At 38.3% G+C, this 18,679-nt stretch overlaps 1 protein-coding gene across 3 annotated transcripts in view; it reads right to left on the bottom strand.

Moving 5' to 3' along the window:
• Window positions 1–18,679, bottom strand: part of Ppp1r1c (protein phosphatase 1 regulatory inhibitor subunit 1C) — a 113,994-nt gene that overhangs the window by 54,535 nt on the left and 40,780 nt on the right. For 2 of the 3 annotated variants that reach the window (XM_021156062.1, XM_021156061.1), the window contains exons 3-4: window positions 6,351–6,385; window positions 3,123–3,183 (exon numbers count right to left, since the gene is read on the bottom strand). The exons of the other annotated variant lie outside the window; for it this stretch is intronic. In XM_021156062.1, the coding sequence (XP_021011721.1) occupies window positions 3,123–3,183; window positions 6,351–6,385 (96 nt within the window). The remainder of the gene's footprint in view (window positions 1–3,122; window positions 3,184–6,350; window positions 6,386–18,679) is intronic. 3 annotated transcript variants of the gene reach the window in all.

Below are 18,679 nucleotides of genomic sequence, written 5' to 3'. Positions count from 1 at the left end.
CTCTGTCTGCAGTTTGTTCTGTTTGATAGATTTGTAATGGACTTGGATTAAGAATATGAACTTAAATTCATTTTCTCTGTGCATGGCTAACCACTGAGATAATTGAAACCAAAATGACAGATAGAATTAGGAGACAAACTATGATATGCTAGTCTAACAGCCTGGCTCCAAAGACAGAAACTACTATTGAAATGACAGTGTTGGCTTCCATTTTCCTGGAGAAAATAAAAGGCATAATTAACAGTAGGAAATGATTGGTGAATATAGAAATCAGTACATGACCAAGGCTCAGGAATTTTAGATTCATGGTCCAGCTTATTATCTGTCGAAACACACACACATGGGTGCTAGAAAAAGCTAATAAGATGGAGGTTGTGACAAGAGATTAAGTTTAGGGGCATGAAGGAAATGTCAGGCATAGCTGCCTCTTTGTCTTCTGGTCTGTCTTCACTTGAAATATGAGGATGATTTTAAAAGATGTATTTAGATGCAATGGAGAGTCTTAGGAAATCAAGAGTGTGTGAAAAAAATTAAATGGCAGCTATGTTTGACATCAGGATGGGTTATGACCTGAGAGAAGTCTTGAAATATTTAGGTGTCTAATATTGAACTTTGGTGTAAGTGCAAGGTGCAGAACTGGAGTAACAAGGGTCATAAATACATACTTTGGGGCCTCAGCAGAAAACCCTCCTAGCAGTAAGAATGCCCAGAAAGAAGCGAGGTAACGTCACACAGCACAATGGAGTACTAGCCATATTCCTCCCCACTCCTCCAACTCTCCAGATCCAACTCTGCTGCCTGACCTACCCAACGTTTCTTTTCTTAATCCCTCTAGACCAATTAGGATTCTGCAAGACTCTTTTTCTGAACAGCTAGAGACAATTTACCAAGATGGAGAAAACCAGAAAAAAAGCTTTATAGGTTTAGTTCAGGACATATTAAGTTTGCAAAGGTTGATAGCACCCAAGTGAAGAAATTTAGTAGTTAGTTGCAAACTGGAGATCTTGAGGGGGTCACCAACACCTCCTTCCAGACACTGTGCCTGGTAATATGACATACTAGGCTCTGCTTCCTGTCTTCCCCTTTGCATCTTCCTGGGAAATCCTCCCCTGACCTAAACAAGCCATTTCCGTATGCCCTTTCTTAAGCCAACTGTCTATACTATGGTAATTTCAAAAGAAAAAAATGTAAATAACTCTGTAGGTTAGTAGGGGCAGGAGTAGAGTGAATTTCAGCATCCCTTTCTGTCTTGTCTCCTTACCCAGTAACTCCTCAAGTTGAAGACAGGCTCTGCCTTCTTGGTTTATCTAGCCACTCCTTCACGGGCTCCTTCAAAAAGCCACTGTACACTTTGCCTCAGAGCACATTTTTTTCTTCACTCATGTTGATCTCCTCCTCTGGTGCTTTGCACACCCAGAAAACCATCCTACCTTCACCTGTTGTAACATGGAACAGCAGCCTGAAGAACTTTCATTTGGGCGCAACTGTATTAATGTGTTTAGCATCTCAAGGACACTCCCTTTGTCCAGCCATCTTCCCTACCATTAAATCTCCTCTCTGTGCTCACAATAGACCATAGGTTACCATTGGTTACATTGGTTTTCACACACACATTTCCAGCTCTTAGGAACAGATACACTGAGAAAAATCATACCAATTTGGCTTTTTCTTTTATCATAAGCTGAAAACTCACATAGATCCTTACTAGCTGATTTGTATCCATGCCCAATGCCTCCTTGAAAGAATGGCTATACATCCTTAAGGCTTTTTAACTCATTACTGCAGTTGTTGAAGAACAATCTCTGGACTCTGCAGTATAAAGTTATAATAAAAATGTTTCACTATAACCAGCTTCTCTGAATGCTAGAGTCCCACATTCTTGGGATATTTGAGAGCTAAAAATAGTGAACACCATGTCCCCTTAGGTCTTTGAGTTTAAGATTTTCCTTTCAAAATAATATAGTTATTCTCTGAGGACGTGAGGACAGTATTACTTTATTTAGCTTAAACTAACCCAAAATAGAACAGAGGAAATAATTGAGCAACTTCACATACATCTTCATTGTTGTCTATTCATGCCAAAGCTGATGTGTCTTGAAAAATAAAAAGCACTCACAATGAAGAACCATCTTGAAAACCCTATGCTGATATTTAGACAGTGATACTTAGGAATTCAATAATTGCCTTGGGATAAACTACAACACAGATGGATGCATTATTTATCCTTCTTTCTACAAACAGGCACAACCTTTTATAACTGCACAGGACAGATGTTTACTGAAAGTAGCTATGGGTCCATTTATATCCCATCTCCCCGAAAAGAGTATAAACAGTGGAAGCTCTAGCCCTGGGTTGGACCTCTAAGCTTCCCCACCGGCTTCTTCCACACTGAATCAGAGCTGGAGGGCAGTGTGATGAACCTTGAGCCAACAACCAGGGAGCCAAGCTGGAAGGGAGATACTGGCCTGAACAGTCACTGCCTTGTGTCAGGAACATTTTTGTGTGAAAAAGAAAAGAAGCCTTTCTTGGAACTAGTATTTGTCGAAATACTGATACACTTAAATGTTACTTGGCAGTTCTAATTTTGAGGAGAAGTTCTGGGAAGACGCCAGCCTCTGAGCCAGCATTCTCGGATGCGATCTGGGCAGCCGTTAGGAGTACAGCAAATTGGTGCTCAATTGGGTTCAGTAGATCCGCTCCTGACGCAAGGCAGCGAGGCGATTCTTGACATCACATTTCCATGCGGACCAAGCACTTCTGCTTTGCTTACCTTAAGGGAAAGAACTAATAATCACATGCCAATCAACGAGAACAATTAGAGATTTGAGGATAATTCTTTCAAAGGAGAAAAATAAACAAAGGTAAAAGAAAAAAATCATTGTCGTTATTTTGAAAATTGAATTTTTTCCCCATTCTAAGATTCTGAGACTCTCCAAGTCACCAATTCTTCAAGTACCTATTTATTCCATGATTAAACAAAGCTTCAGAGAGGTAAAAATCTTCCTAACCTCCACCGTTAGCTGGAAGCAAAGCAGAGACAAGCGTATATAATCAGCAGGCGAAAGGCCCACCAGTCCCCACACCCATTACTCATGACACCGGGAAACGGTAGCTAGCAGTACCTTTCATGGCCGGTGGCGTGTACACACTCTGCTTCCTTTGCTTAGGGGATGCATTCTGCGACTGTGGACAAGGAAATCGAAAGCATTAGACATGCATAAAAGTATATTGCTGTCAGACCAGTGAAATAGACAAAGGGCTGTATCTCAAAGGGCTTTGTGATGCTACTTCCTGTCTGGAAGTAGCGCTGTAGCTGTAATTAGTAATGGACATGTTTGGTGATACCACAGACCACCAAGCTATACAAACTAGAGGGTATGTTTCATCATCAAGTTATATATATTACGATTTTTAATTTTTTAAAAATTTAATTATTAGCATTAGTTTCACGGTGTATGTAATTTTATTGAACTTATTTGTTTGTTGTGTGTGTATACTTGCGGGTGTACACCTTTTGTGGCACATGTGTGTAGGTCAGAGGAGAATTTGTAGAGTTGCTTCTTTCCTTCTACAACGTAGGCCCCAGAGATCAAACTAGAGGTGTCAGACTTGGTGGCAAGTGCCTTAACCTATTGAGCTGTCTTGCTTGCCCACAGATTAGTTTATTTTAAGGAAATAAAAGGATATTAATTCAATTGCAAAAATACATGAGTTCTGAAACAAAGTATATTTCAAAAATATGTCAGTGGTATCTATCTATCTATCTATCTCTAACTAGAGAGATAAACACATAATATATAGGCATTATATATATGTGTGTGTGTATGTGTATATATATGTATGTGTGTGTGTATATATATATATATATATATATATATATATATATATACTTATTTTATCTGCCTCTGCAATTAATGAGGGTTCCAAAGGAAAAATTTGAGTCCTTCATTCATAAATGCAATCTTAAGTTGCCACGTTCAATCTAAACCCTGATTTTATTCAGAATGATGATGTTGTTTTGTTTGTTTGATACTCTTTTGTTTGTCCAAAAGCTTTCTTACCAAAGTCCTTTCTTACCAAAACTGCTACATAGCATTGTCACCTAAACACCCCAGATCAAGTATTACTTTTAAAATGATTAAAAATAAGAACATACTTTAGGGTCAAAACCACCATTCTATGATCATGTAGAATCATCCCTATATTATGGGAATTTATTCTTTTATTTATACAGTTTATTCATCAATCAGATTGAGTCCAAGTGATTTTTTTAACAATTAAAAAAGTGAATTTTTTAAAACATTTTTTTATAGAAAGAATAGAAATGTAGTGTTGTCTAGAATGCCTCGTATTTGACCTCTGTTATGTCAAAAAGCAGAGTATAGCTATGTATATCTGTAATCCTACTACTAGAGAGATGGAAGAAGGAGGGTCAAAAGTTCATGGCCAGCCACTACCATTTAGTGACCTTGTCCTGGGTTACTTGGGACTTTGTGTCAAAAGGAAAATAAAAATATACATATATTAAATCATATTTTAATGTGATTGCTGAAAGGGTCCTAATCAATGAGTTCTAGTGTTCTATGTAATCTTTGCTGAGCAAAAATAAAGTATAAATAGTTAGAAGACATATTTGAGGGGTGGTTTTATGTTTCCATCCATATAAGAAAGAATCTGAGGTGTAGAATTTTAAAGAAAGTAGAAATTATTTTTTGCTGTTTTAACTTGAATTGAAGCACATTTGTGTAAGCTAAATTGTCCTTAAAATCATCATCTAGATAATATTTATTATTTACTGATGTAAAATAAAGCTATAAAAAGTAAAGGTAAGGAAATTGAAGCAGATACTTGTCACGTGCTTAGCACATGAGCAAGCTGCACTGGTGATTGTCCTCCCCTTTCACTGAGGATGAGACTCAGCCTCTCACACACTCGTCTTTGTACCAGTCTGCATTAACACTAACTGTGTGAGTGACTGATGGCTCTGAGGCACCATTCTTGCTTCAGTCATGTCGGGCTGATCTTGGTTAACAGCCACTGCATCTGGGATTTCACGTATCTTTTTCCATATACACACAGAGATGTTATGTTGTCTCTTAGTAGGATAATGATGAAACATAACAAAACCTACTTTACCTAAGTGCTTAATTTTCAAAGCCATTTTACACTTACCTTCTCAGTAAATTGTTTAAAAGTTGTGCAAAGTGTTATTGAGTATTTTGCAATTTCTAGAACATCTTCTTTGGGTGTCGTATGCTTTACTCATGATTATGAAAACTGCTTATACCCACAGCCCATTCATTCTCTCTTTGCTCCATTACTGGATCTATATAATTATTCATATTTTATATGCTCTGTCAGGTCCCCAAGTCTCCCCTGCCTCCTAATTTCTATCTGATTTCTATCTGAATACTCACATGAAGAAGTTGTGAGCTGTACAAGGTTCAGACTGGCACTGAATTTGCATTTGAACATGTTATTTGGTGAACCCATATGTTCTGGTTACCAAGGCTCCAGAGGAACTCATTTTCCCTGGACTTCAGCTATGGGCCTGTGTTTGAATATTCTTGGGCCAGGAAGTGGCACTATTAGGAGGTGTCGCATTGATGGAATAGGTATGGCCTTGTTGGAGGAAGTGTGTCACTGTGGGTGTGGGCTTGGAGAGCTTCTTCCTAGCTGCCTGAGGATGTTAGTTTTCTCCTGTGTGCCTTCAGAAAAAGATCTAGAATTCTTAGCTCTTCCAGCACCATGCCTGCCTGGATGATGCCCTGCTTCCTCCCATGGTGATAATGGAAATCCTAACCAAGACTAGAGCTGACTTGGGCTCTAAATAGCTAGAGACCTTTTAAGATGTGCCTGACACTACCTCCATCTCCTTACTCCTGAATCTCCATGCTGCCTAGACCTGATTATAATGTTCACATATGATCACTCAGGAAATTAAAACTATCAGTTACATATATTACCTAAAATCAATGTTTTAATTTAGAAAATTTTCAAGGTTTGGAGTTTCAGCAAGAAGCAAGGTAATGGAGAGGCAGGGATTTTCGTCATACTTATTTACTGCCCATTCGGGAAAAGCAACTTAAGTGCTGTCTGTAGAATTATTTAGGACATTTATTTATGCTATCTATGACATTATCACCCACACAGTTAACACTAATGTAGACTAGTGCCAAAGAATTCTATTACAAAGACTATGATGGGCTGAGCATTTAGCTCAGTGGAGAGTGTGCCTGTGTGTGAGACCCTGGGTTTGATCTCAGAATGAAGAGGAAAAACCAAAACAATGCTGTGTTATTACCACAGTTGTGTTTTAACATATGTATACAAAATATAGGGAAACTTACTTCTTGTGTGTTAGTCACTCTCTTCTCATCAATTTCTGAAAGAGAAGTTGATATAATTCATTAGAAATGTGTCAGCTTGGAATACCCAAGATACAATGCACAAACCACATGTAACTCAAGAAGGAAGACCATAATGTGGATACTTCTATCCATCTTAGAATGGGGAAACAAAACACCCATGGAAGAAGTTACAGAGACAAAGTGTGGAGGAGAGACTGAAAAAATGACCATCTAGAGACTGACTCACTTGAGGATCCATCCGATATACAATCACTAAACCTAGACACCATTGTGGATGCCAACAAGTGATTGCTGGCAGGGGCCTGATATAGCTCTCTTCTGATAGACTCTACCAGTGCTTCACAAAACAAAAGTGGATGCTCACAGACATCCATTAGACTGAGCATAGGATCCCGAATGAAGGAGCTAGAGAAAGGACCCAAGGAGGTGAATGGGTTTGCAGTCTTATAGGGGGAACAACAATATGAACTAGCCAGTACCCCCAGAGCTCTCAGGGAGTAAAACCACCAACCAAAGAGCACACATGGTAGGACTCATGGCTCAAGCTGCATATGTAGAAGAGGATGTCCTAATCAGACATCAATGGGAAGAAAGGGCCCTTTGTCATATGAAGACTCTATGCCCCAGTGTGGAGGAATGCCAGGGTCAGGAAGCTGGATTGGGTGGGTTGGTGAGCAGGGGGAGAGGGAGGGTATAGAGGGAGGATGTTTTTCAGAGAGAAAACCAGGAAATGGGATAACATTTGAAATATAGATAAAGAAAAGTTATTGATTGAAACAAAAAAGAAAAAGGAAATGTAATTGTCTTCCTTATAACTACATGTTAATATTTTCAAAAACATATATAGAAGCATTTTAACCAATTGCCATATGCTTATATAACAACTGGGAGGTAGGTCTGAGAAGGACTGGAAGTCAGGTGAGCTGTGTCCTGAGAGATTCTTCTCCCAAATGGTTCAAGAAAACACATGGGGAAACTCTACACTTGACAACCCAGACTGCCAGCCTCCAGCATCCAGGCAGGACACCAGGGAAATGACTTGGAGCTGTGACTGTGTCAAGACATGCATATTCTGTTTTAATCTATTTTCTTGTATTTACCAACAACTTTAGGATATTGCTGTTCAAGAGTCTTCAAAGGTGTCACAGGCAAGCCCTGATTTCACTGTTAACTTAATCTCTATAACTCCTAAGAGAGCAACAGCCACCCTTCCATTGGGTTCTATACAGAGCTAGCAACTGCCAAACCTTTCTTATGAGAATGTTCAGAGCCTTCTCACAGAGAGAAATGGAAAGGGGGGAGGGGAGGGATGATCATGTCTACCACTCCACAGATGTCTGCTTGGGGTTGAGAATCTCTCTTTCCTCCTCACTTTATTTAGATTCCCTTTTGGATTCTTGACCTATTGATCTTTTCCTATTCTTTATGCTAATCTCCAAACCAAAAGAGTAAGTACTCTAACGGTCCAAAGCTGAATGAGGAATTTGTCTAAGAATATCAACAACTTAAGTGGTTGAGTACAAAATTAACCCAGAAAAATCAGTAGCCCTCCTACATACAAATGAAAAACAAAGTGAGAAATAAATGAGGGAAATAACACCTTTTGCAATAGCCTCAAATAATATAAAGTATCTTGGGATAATGAAAACCAAGCAAGTGAAAGACTTGTATGATTAAAACATTGAAGCTATTGAAGAAAATGTTAAAGAAAATGTCAGAACATGGAAAGCTTCACCATGTTCATAGATTGGTAGGATTAATACCACAAAAATTGTCATCTCACAAAAGGCAATCTAAGGATTCAGTATAGACACAGCTGGATCTGGATGTCCCATGCCACTTCCCAGAGCTGGCTATAGGTAGCAAATAAGTTTCTTTCTAGACATGAGTACATATGTTTCCACATAGATTTATGTATTCTTTGTAAAATGACAACACTGGAAAGCTTTGGTGTATCAGTGTAGAAACTTTTGCTATCACATTTTCATGAAATCTGCGTGTAATCCACTGTAGCAGTGCCAGCACAGAGGTCGATTGTAAAACCAAATGACCACATCAATCAACACTGGGCTTATGATCGAGGGCTTTTCAGTACTTAGGCTGTATCTAATCTAACACTTTCAACATCCAAATGAGCTCTAATTATTCACTTCAAACTTTTTTTTTGCTCATAAGACCGATTAAAAGCATATCTTTCCAGTAATAACTATATTCATCGTATAATTAAATAAGACTTTCATTGGTTTTGTTGTTATGATGACAAAATTCACTTTTCTGTAGAAGCAAAGATGGAAAAAAAACCCTCAGTCCTAGATCTCCATCTTGAAAATAAAGAATTAAAATTAAGTAAACTTGAAGTCAAAGGGACTCATACAGAGGTAAAGATGTTCAAAAACATGTTACAGATTTTTAAAAATTCACTGATGATTTATTTATTTTCCTTCTTAGGTTGCTGTTGGATTGGGGAGAATAATCGTTCCTGCCCCCCAACACCTTATATAACTCACAGTTTCTGCTCATAGAACACATTTACAAGGAGAATAAAGACAAACACCATGTTCCTAATAATTTTTACCGTGGAAGTTGTCACCAACAAAGGAGACCCATAAAAGCACATTCAAGTCTTGCCAGCCCTCTGTAACATCATAATGACATTTATAGTGACCACATGTTCCCTTCTAGGCTACAAACTGTGAGCCCCATGGCCAACTTCAGCAATTTTCAGGAATACTAGATCTCTAATAAAATATGCTAAGAGATCCTCGTGTTCAAATATTGTCAAATTTGCTCAGTAACCAGAAAAATAACATTACTTTTGGGTACACTTGAACAAAATAAATTTGTAATTGATGAGAAGCTTTCTAGATGGTTATTCATAATTAAAAACTATAAAATTTGGTGGCTAGAGATCTCTCTGCAGTTAATAGCATGTGATGCTCTGTTCTAAGGACCAGAGTTTATATCCTAGCACCCATGCCTAGTGACTCAAGAATTCCTGTAACTGTATCTAAGAGATCCAATGTCCCCTTCTGGATGATGTAATCATACACTCATGCAGACACACACGTAGACACATGACACAAATGCATACATAGACACAGACTCACTCATAGACACACACAGATACATATACAGACACATACACATACAGACACAGATACACACACACACACACACACACACAGACATACACAAATAGACATACACATAGACATAGAGATACACAGAGACACATGTACAGACCCAGACACACACCAAAACAGACATACACACACACACATACACACACACAGAAACACCACACACATAGACATAGAGACACACAGAGACACACATACAGTCCCAGATACACACCAACAAAGACACACACATAAACATACAGACACACAGAGACACGGAGAAACATACAGAAACACATAAACAAATAGACACACACACAAGTCATAGTAACGCTATTACTTTTCCAGAAAGTTTGCAGAGTTTTTACTTTTAATTTTCTGCTCTTTCAATAGTCACATGCCATGAACATAAATAATCATGCTAAGTGATTCAAAAGGGAATCGGGAAAAATAAGAATCTTTGACTTTGCTCTATGAGTTTCTTGAGACTGGAAAGAAATCAAAATCAAGGAGTGTGTGTGTGTGTGTGTAATTTATATAAATTTTCATATATGTAATGAAAAATTTAAGATAGTAAAGTAATATTTAATATACTCTTTGGTAGAATTAGCCTTGTGAACCAACTAAAACCAAAAAGAAATGAGTGATTTATGCAGGGCATCTCTTGCAGAACAGAGCTAGTTTATAAATAGAAGGCTCTGGTGGGGAGAGATACTATTTCTTAGGCTAAACTCAAAAGGTGCAGACTCCTGATGTATTTAGATAAACAGGGTCACTTGAGCCTTTATTGCAAAATGATGTGCTGAAGACTTTTCCTGTTCAAAGGAAAGAGCAGTGACCAGTTAGCCATAAAAAGAAATGACTAGAAAAATGAAGCCATGGTCAGAGGGGGGTCAAACAACTCTAGGGACCTGAAAAATTGAAAGTAACAAACAAAAGCACAAAGGAATAAGTGAGGAACTGGGTCCAAGTGTCTCTGGAATCCAGAAGTAGGCAGAGCAGCTGGAACTTTCAGAGTATCTGTACAAAGAGTGACTTCCTGCGTGAAAGAAACAAAAGCAAGACTTGCAGCCTGATATCAAGAATGCACAATTTTTACTTACACTGGGAAAAAAAAATCCCTCCTACACACATATCCAGGACAAGACAGGCAGCAAAGGACAAGCTGCCGTGGATGACTACTAAGGAATTGGAATAGAAACAGCAGTCCTAATAGGCTACTTAATTTCCTATCCTCAAGATGTGAAATGCTGCTTGAAATAAGGGCATGTCACGTCACTAAACTGGAGTCAGGTTCCATATTAATTATACCATCAGGTGGCATGAGAGAAGTTAGCATGACTAACCATAACCTGGGTAGGCAGAATTCATCAAAATATGGCTGAACTTCATGAAAACCACCACCAGTGTGTGTGTGTGTGTGTGTGTGTGTGATAATAGGACCAGCAGATAACAGTGACAGTCACCTGACACAGCATTCCCTTAGTGTTATCTAAGCATAACTCACAATGATAGGGCTACACATACACTCCAGTGTGGGGGAGACAGAGAAGGACAGAGACAGAGACAAAGAGACAGAGAGACAGAGAGACAGAGACAGAGAAAAAAGACAGAAACAGACAGAAAGACATGAGACAGAGACACAGAGAGACAGAGAGACAGAGAGACAGAAACAAAGACAGAGATAGAGAGACAGAAGCAAAGACAGAGACTGAGAGACAAAACAAAGACAGAGACAGAGACACAGAGAGAGACAGGTAGGGAGAGAGACAGAGTGAGACAGAGACAGTGACACAGAGAGAGAGAGAGAGAACAGAGACAAACACTCCTCCCCTAGCAGGAGGAAGAAAACTGCTATTTTTCTAGTATTATTTTCTTCCTGTTACACTGATATCCACTTGTATTATCATCAATCATGAGATAATCCTTTAAAATTGAGCCTTAAAAAAGATAAAATGAATTCCTGAAATGAGAGACTGAGTGGAAATAAAATCTAAAGCTTTTATTTAAATTGCTCACATTTCTGTGAAACACAGTCACTTAATACCATTGACTTCTACCAAATGTATCATTAAAATTATAATTCTATAGTAGATGATTTAAGATTTTCACAAAATATAAGAACATGTGTAATATTTATAATTATGCCAATCTCATGAGCTTATGAAATAAATTAGTCATCAATCTAGATTATCACACTTACACCCTTATGGCCCCAACCAAATGTTATGAATGTCTAAATTTACATCATGGTAATGGATTTGGGGATTTTCTAGTTAGCTATCCTGCTAGTTAGTAATCCTGCTCCTGTGTGCAAGTAATATTTATAGTTAAGTAACATTGTATAAGTGTCTTCTAAGGCAAGAATATTCTTCAAGGTACAATCTGCATACTTTAATAACAAAGCTTGAAGTAAATGATAGAAGTCATGTAGATTTAAAAAGAATGAATATAATAATGACTTGACTGATTATTTTTATGTTTGTCAGTGAAGATCCCTAAACTCATGTGCTATTTAGTTACATGTACACTCTATAGTATATATGTGCTATACAATATGGATACATAATTGTGTATATAATTATATATGTTTGGGTCAAAATAAATTTATAGAATTATTGTGATGCTACTTCATATTTTGATTTTGCTACTGTTGTGAATCATAATGTAAATATCCAAAATGCAGGATATGTGATAAGTGATCCCTATGAAAGGGTCATCTGGGTCCCAAAGGGGTTGTGACCCCCTCTGTTAAGAACCACTGGTCTAGAAATAGGAGAGGGTTGAGGAGATGGTGCAGGTGTAACATGCATGTTACTAAGCAACAGGACCTGAGTTCAGTTCAGATCCTCAGCACCAAGGCAAGGGTTCTTGGCACAGCAGAGCATGTCTGTAACCTAGCACTAAGGAGGCAGAAATAGGCGGATCCCTAGCTAACCCAGTTCATTGGGAAAGCCAGTCTTACAATATAAGACAGGGAACAACTAAGAAAACCAATACAAACACACACACACACACACACACACACACACACACACACACATACACAACATGATGGGGAGGATCTCACACATACATGGTCTGGACCACAAGATGTTTCACATTCATCCTATATGCTAATTTCTTTCTGAATTGTGAATATGATGATATGTTCCTGAATTATTAGTGATTAGAAAAGTGTGCTGTAAATTCATTTGCACGGGTCTAGTAATAATGCTGAAGACATCTTTCAGTTTTATGTCCAATTCTTCGGTCTAGGAAGTGGAGTTACCCAAGCTAGAAGCAAACTTGGATATGCCCAAAATCCTTGACTATTTTCACTAGCTTCTCATTTTTTGATCTTTGCTAAGATGACTAAAAATTAGTTTTATTTTATATAAGAGTATCACTTCAAAAACAACTTATAGCTTTATATGTGTATGTGCGTGCATGCGTGTGTATATGTGTGTGTGCCTGTGTGTGTGCCTGTGTCTGTGTGAGTGTCTATGTGTACGTGTGCCCTAAAGGCTTAATTACAAGGAGACTGGTGCTATGTTTGGCAGTCTCTAAAGGAATTTAACACCAGATCGCTGAAAATGGCACAGAAATCTAAACCGCTGCCCTTTAGCTGATTCTCTATTTCCTTTCACACATTTGAAGATGAGACATCCTTCTAAAGACCTCAGGAATACATCTAGTGCTCATATGATCCATTAAACACATATGACTAAACAATACAAAACAGAGACAACCAGGGATATCACAGAAGGCTTTGCGTCTACAAAGTTCAGGATGGAAGTTCAGGATAGATCAGCACAGTGAGATTCCAGTACTAAATAGGAATAAACCAAGTGCGAACAGAGACAGTGTTGCATTGCTGAGCACACATGAAGCAATTAAGTTTGTCATCAGCCTTGTGGTCCTGGCACCCTGGTTTAGAATAGTCATGCTTGGCATCCTGGATAGATCTACTCTGCATTTATTATAAGATGCAAAGGACTGAACTGACTGCTGGATACTTCTTCACAGTAGGACTAAGTGGAGTAGGGCTCTCTGTAGGCAACTATGGTGACCCCTCTCATACTGGCTTCCTCAAATCTCTCCCTTCCTAATGCCAGCTTTAGTCATTAGCTCTTTGACTGGAAGCCTGCCCTGCCCTCCTGGAGGCCTGTTATTCGGGGCATCGAATTGAGCCACCAGGCAGTGGTTTCTTCTATGTTCTATGCTCTCAGACTTTTTTTTTTGCAACTGGGGTACAAATTGAAACCACCAAAGCAGTGGATTTATGTGCAGTGGGAAGGAGATGTAGAGAAAATAAACCGCAAAACCCAGCTCCAGCCTGCTGTGCCAAGAGTCACTCGGCCATATTTTCTCTTCTGCGCCACTTCCAGCTTTGCCCCCCTCCCAACATTTTTAATTGTAGATAATCTCATTACCAAATCAATTTTTCCCCAGAGTGTTCTATAAAATAACTCATTTTAAGGACCACCCAATAAGACCAAGGTGTACTGTATAGACTCTCAGTACCAATGAGAAGAAAACGGCAAAGAAAACCCTCGAGATGATGTAGATCACTCAAGCACTGTTGTCTTATGACTCCAAATTATCTTTCTGCTCACCTGTCTCAGTTTCTGTGGCTGCTTTCCAGCAGATGAGCGGAGAACAGAAAAGGCGGAGTCTCTGAAGTCCCCAGAATAGGTTTTCATGAGCCATCCTGACTTTTATGAGTTTAGCTTCTCTTATTAAGGATTAGTTATCCTCCCACACTCAAGTTACTGGAGGACCTACGGGCTGCTGCATCTTCTATCTCGCTGGGCTTTAAGGCCCTTATTATTATTATTGTTGTTGTTGTTGTTGTTATTGTTGGTGGTGGTGGTTTTTTTGTTTGTTTGGTTGGTTTTGTTTTTGCAACTATGAGTTTGAATTTGCCACATTTCTTCCAGGAAAATAATTTTATTTGAGTTGGTAGCAATTTAAACTGCAACATGATTAATTCACAAAAAAGCAAAACAAAACAAAACAAAAAACCTCCTTTGGAAATATAGACTGAGAGAATCAATAATAAAATATAGATTTTTACATTAATGTAATATATCAATATAAAGACAATTCTCTGATGTCTGATGTTCTGGGAAATATAGAAAAATCAATGGAGTAGTTATAAATAAGAATTCAACATTATTCAATACTGCATTTTGTGTCATTTTAAGCTATAGTTTCTTCCAAATAATCATAATTTGAGTAATTGTGGTTTTAGACATTTTGAATCATTACCATTTTATCTGCCTTTTACTTAAAATAGCACATCACTATTTATTTTTAACAGAATTCCCAAATGAAGTCCACTGGCTGGCTGTGAGTGAAAGTCACTGAACATGCCAGCATTGGGGATGGAGATGGTGGCATTTGGCAAACACCCACTTTCCCTATGAGACCTGGGACAGTGCGTTTGGATAATGATTTCTGTTTCTATGCCAGAGAAATGCTTCCTCTTTCCCCCAACAGGTTGTGAATGCTGCCAGTGACTTACTGAACCTTCCTTGAGATCTTCATAAAGCGTAATCACTTTCCATTTCTAGAGAAGATAACACTATACAAGCAAATTCACAAATACTTTTATTTATTATACATTTTATTTCTTGTCATGAATTTCCAGGTTAAACTTCTAATCTCTATTTCTAAATTTGAATTGATGAACAATTTTGGGGGCTACAACTCATAAATAGAATCTATAAGCACACACATGCACTTACATGTATGTGATCACACACATACATACCCTCCATATACACATGAAGACAGAGAAAAGATACCTCATAGTAGCATGATGTTTTTAAGATTTATGAAGAAGAGGCAGGACAAAGGGTACAAAGTTTCAATTGTGTAGATTAAATGACTCTAAAATAAAACCCCTAAAGTACAGCATGAGAAAATATTGTTATATTGGTAGTTTGCCCCAAAAAAGTAGATTTTTGGTGCTTTTCCAAAAGGAGAGAGAGAAAGAGGATGAAGGAAAGGAAAGAAGATAGATGCAGAGGGAAAAAAAATCAATGATCAGAATTCTCTTTTAAGAAATTATCATAAGAAGTAGGGGGTCACTGGCCCGCAGAAGCCATCCAGTTAGGATATGATGGCAGTACTCAGGCAATGGGTGATGAGCCAGTGATAAATCACTGAACCAGGCTGGAGAAACATTTACAAAGAAGAACTGCCAAGCTTTGCCTACTGACTCGATGGATGGGGATACAGGGACCAGCAACAAAGACAGAAGCTTAAAGATCACATCCAGTATCTGGATCAGATTTTGAGTTTTCATAAAATTGTTGGGTTTGAGGTGACTGTTGACTATACAAGTGGGGAAAATCCAGAAACAGCCATGCTCAGGACTGAAAGCCAAGAGGAAGACAGAATAAGATAGAGCTAAGACAAAGGACGAGAGGTAGAAAAAAAGGGCTTGGTGGGAAACTTGCTTGCATAACCACACAGTTTAAGGGAAGGCTAAAAGAGCTGGGCCCATAAAGGGACAAGAGTACCCACCAGGGAGACTGGCAGCTTCACTATTGACCCACATGGAGAGTCATTCCCCAGAGTATACCTGAATCTGCTTGGGGCCAGTATTCTCTTTCTGAATATGTGGCACATGTTCAAAGCTTCTATGTGGCATCTGCTGTCTACACGGATCATTTATATATCATACCTGGACTTGTATGTGATAAAAAATATGGGTGCCCCTACCAATGCTCAGACATTGTAGTATGTTAATCAAACGTTTTAGCCTGTGTTCCTGCTTACTTTACGGTTCAGCACATCACAGCCATGCTTCGGTTTTTTGGAGCAAGCTTGGCAGAAGGTCATGGGTGTCATAAGACTCCTTGGAAATCAGTTCTTACTAAATAAAATGTTAGCGGTTCAAGAAAAATAATTTAAGAACAGATGGACCAAATTTACTTCCACACACATGAATCTGAACATAAAGTGGTTGACCAAACACATCTCACATTCCTCCAAGTCTAACTCTATGAATATTAAATTGAAAGAAAAATGCTGAGCAGTGTGTTCTGCTTTTCTGGTACTTGGCCATTGTCCTTAACACCCATCTTCTTTTCACATTTGTCTATTGTTTTGTGTTGCCTACACACATTTAAGGTAAAAGAAAATGTCTTAATATAAATATAAAAATTTTTATTTTCATTTTTTAAAAATTATTTCTTGTCACTTATACCTTTCAACCTTCTCCAGATTTTTATAATGGCTAAAATTAAACAGTTGAAAACAAAACAAAACAACATTTTGATTTATCTCCAGTTAATAGGGTTGATGCCCCTACTTCTTCTTCAGTTCATATCTTCCAGTTCCTCAGCATTGTTGATGTGACTTGTCATTTGCCTCATTTGACATTGTGACACCCCATCTTAAAAGCTAGTATGAACTAAGGTTCTCAGGAGAAAAGGGCATACCTATTTTAAAGATTCCATAAAGCTCAGAATTCTGGAATTTTAGAGCCGAATGTTGCAGATCCAGGACAAAATAATGTAGAGATTTCATCAATCTTACTAATAGATATTTACTGCTTCACTAAGCTTCTCTCTGTCGGCCCTAATACCCCATCATGTGGAACTTTTTGAACTGTATTAACAAATCTAGCTCTTCTATCACTGCAAAGGCCAAGGCTGACATCACACAGCATCTGAAACCTATAGCAGAGACTTCCCGCTGTGTTGTAACCCATCTACCTGATGTTCTGATCCACATATTGAAACATTCCTTTATTTATGACTTTTTTTTTCCTGCCCTATAACTATAAAACTGTTTCCACATTAAAATGTGGTATTTGGGCAATCTGAAAGAGCCATGTTCCAAGAGCAGGCATGATCACTCGTATTTGGCTCAGAAGTAAAATATCTCCTTTTGCTTTTGGGGTAAGAGTTGTTTTGCAATGACACTGAGAACTGAATACATTCCATATCAAGGTACAGGCATTATAATTCTGTTATTGAAGTAAAAGAACCCATGCGCTTGTTCATGGCAAACTCATGCATCTTTCCTTTCTTCTGAGAGAACCCTGCCTCTAAAAGAACCACATACAGGCAGAGTGAATTCTCCTAGGACGATCTGTAACCAACAGAGGACTGGAGCCAATAGACAAGATCTTCAAGCACCTGCTCTTCAAATGGAAGCCAGTCAATGTGATGATCACCCTCCATTTCTTCAGTTCAATAACTCCAGTACGACATCCTATATGCTTCTCATATCCTCTCAGCATAATAAAACCTTCATTCCACACCAATGAAATCGCTATAGTGTCTTTCCCTTCTCTGTCTTGCTCTCTCTTGTTTTTTAGGATTACACCCCAAATAAACCACTTTCACACAATCACTCTTTCCAGGTCATCATTCCAGATACTTCAAAGCTAATCACTGGCACTGCAGATTTGACCTGTGCCCTGGAATAGTATATGTTTGAATTTCATCAAACCATTGTCAAGAATTGGTCATTTCTACTGATATTCCAATTTTAAAAATAATGAATACTTTTATTCTAGTTCTACAAATCCTTTATAATGCATATTGTTAACTAGTCCAAATAGCACAGTTGAACATGGGCATAGGGGCTGAGCATTGCATCCTGTGCTCCTGATGAGTAGGAGACCAGAAGGCATAAGAATAGTGGAGGAAAAAAAAACACCTTGACTCAGACCACCAGAAGTCCATAATTGGAAAATATGGAACAAGACCCACTAAAAACCACACATTGCATGAAAAGAACACACTGTCAACTAAACTCTACATACTACAAAACTACCATAGACCTAGCACACTTAACCAGGTATTACCAGAAAATGGGCTCAACTGTAAAGAGATCCAGTTCCTGGGAGAAAGGAGGACAGGTATAACATGGTGCAGAACATGCTTAGTCAGCTTATTGATCTACATGGCTCTGTTGTTGCCCTGGAAGGCTGAGTCAGAGGCCTTTCCCATTCAGCCAGAACAGTCAACTGTTCCTTTAATTCCCTGGGATTAGCTCTCACCTTTGTGTATTCAGCCTTAGGCAGTTAAACTAATGACCTGATCTTCTTCCCTTGCATAGTATTTTCTAGGTTTTCAGCCTATGTAAATGAATGATGAGTTTTCACTTTGCTCCTGAGTCTGTCTAAATCTACCTTTCCAGCTTTGAATCATCAAGAATTAAAGTTTGAAATAAAAAAAAAAA

This window comes from Mus caroli, chromosome 2, assembly GCF_900094665.2.
Source record: "Mus caroli chromosome 2, CAROLI_EIJ_v1.1, whole genome shotgun sequence".
Taxonomy (NCBI): domain Eukaryota; kingdom Metazoa; phylum Chordata; class Mammalia; order Rodentia; family Muridae; genus Mus; species Mus caroli.
Note: the sequence above shows the minus strand (reverse complement) of the source record. Positions and strands in the feature narration are given on the sequence as shown.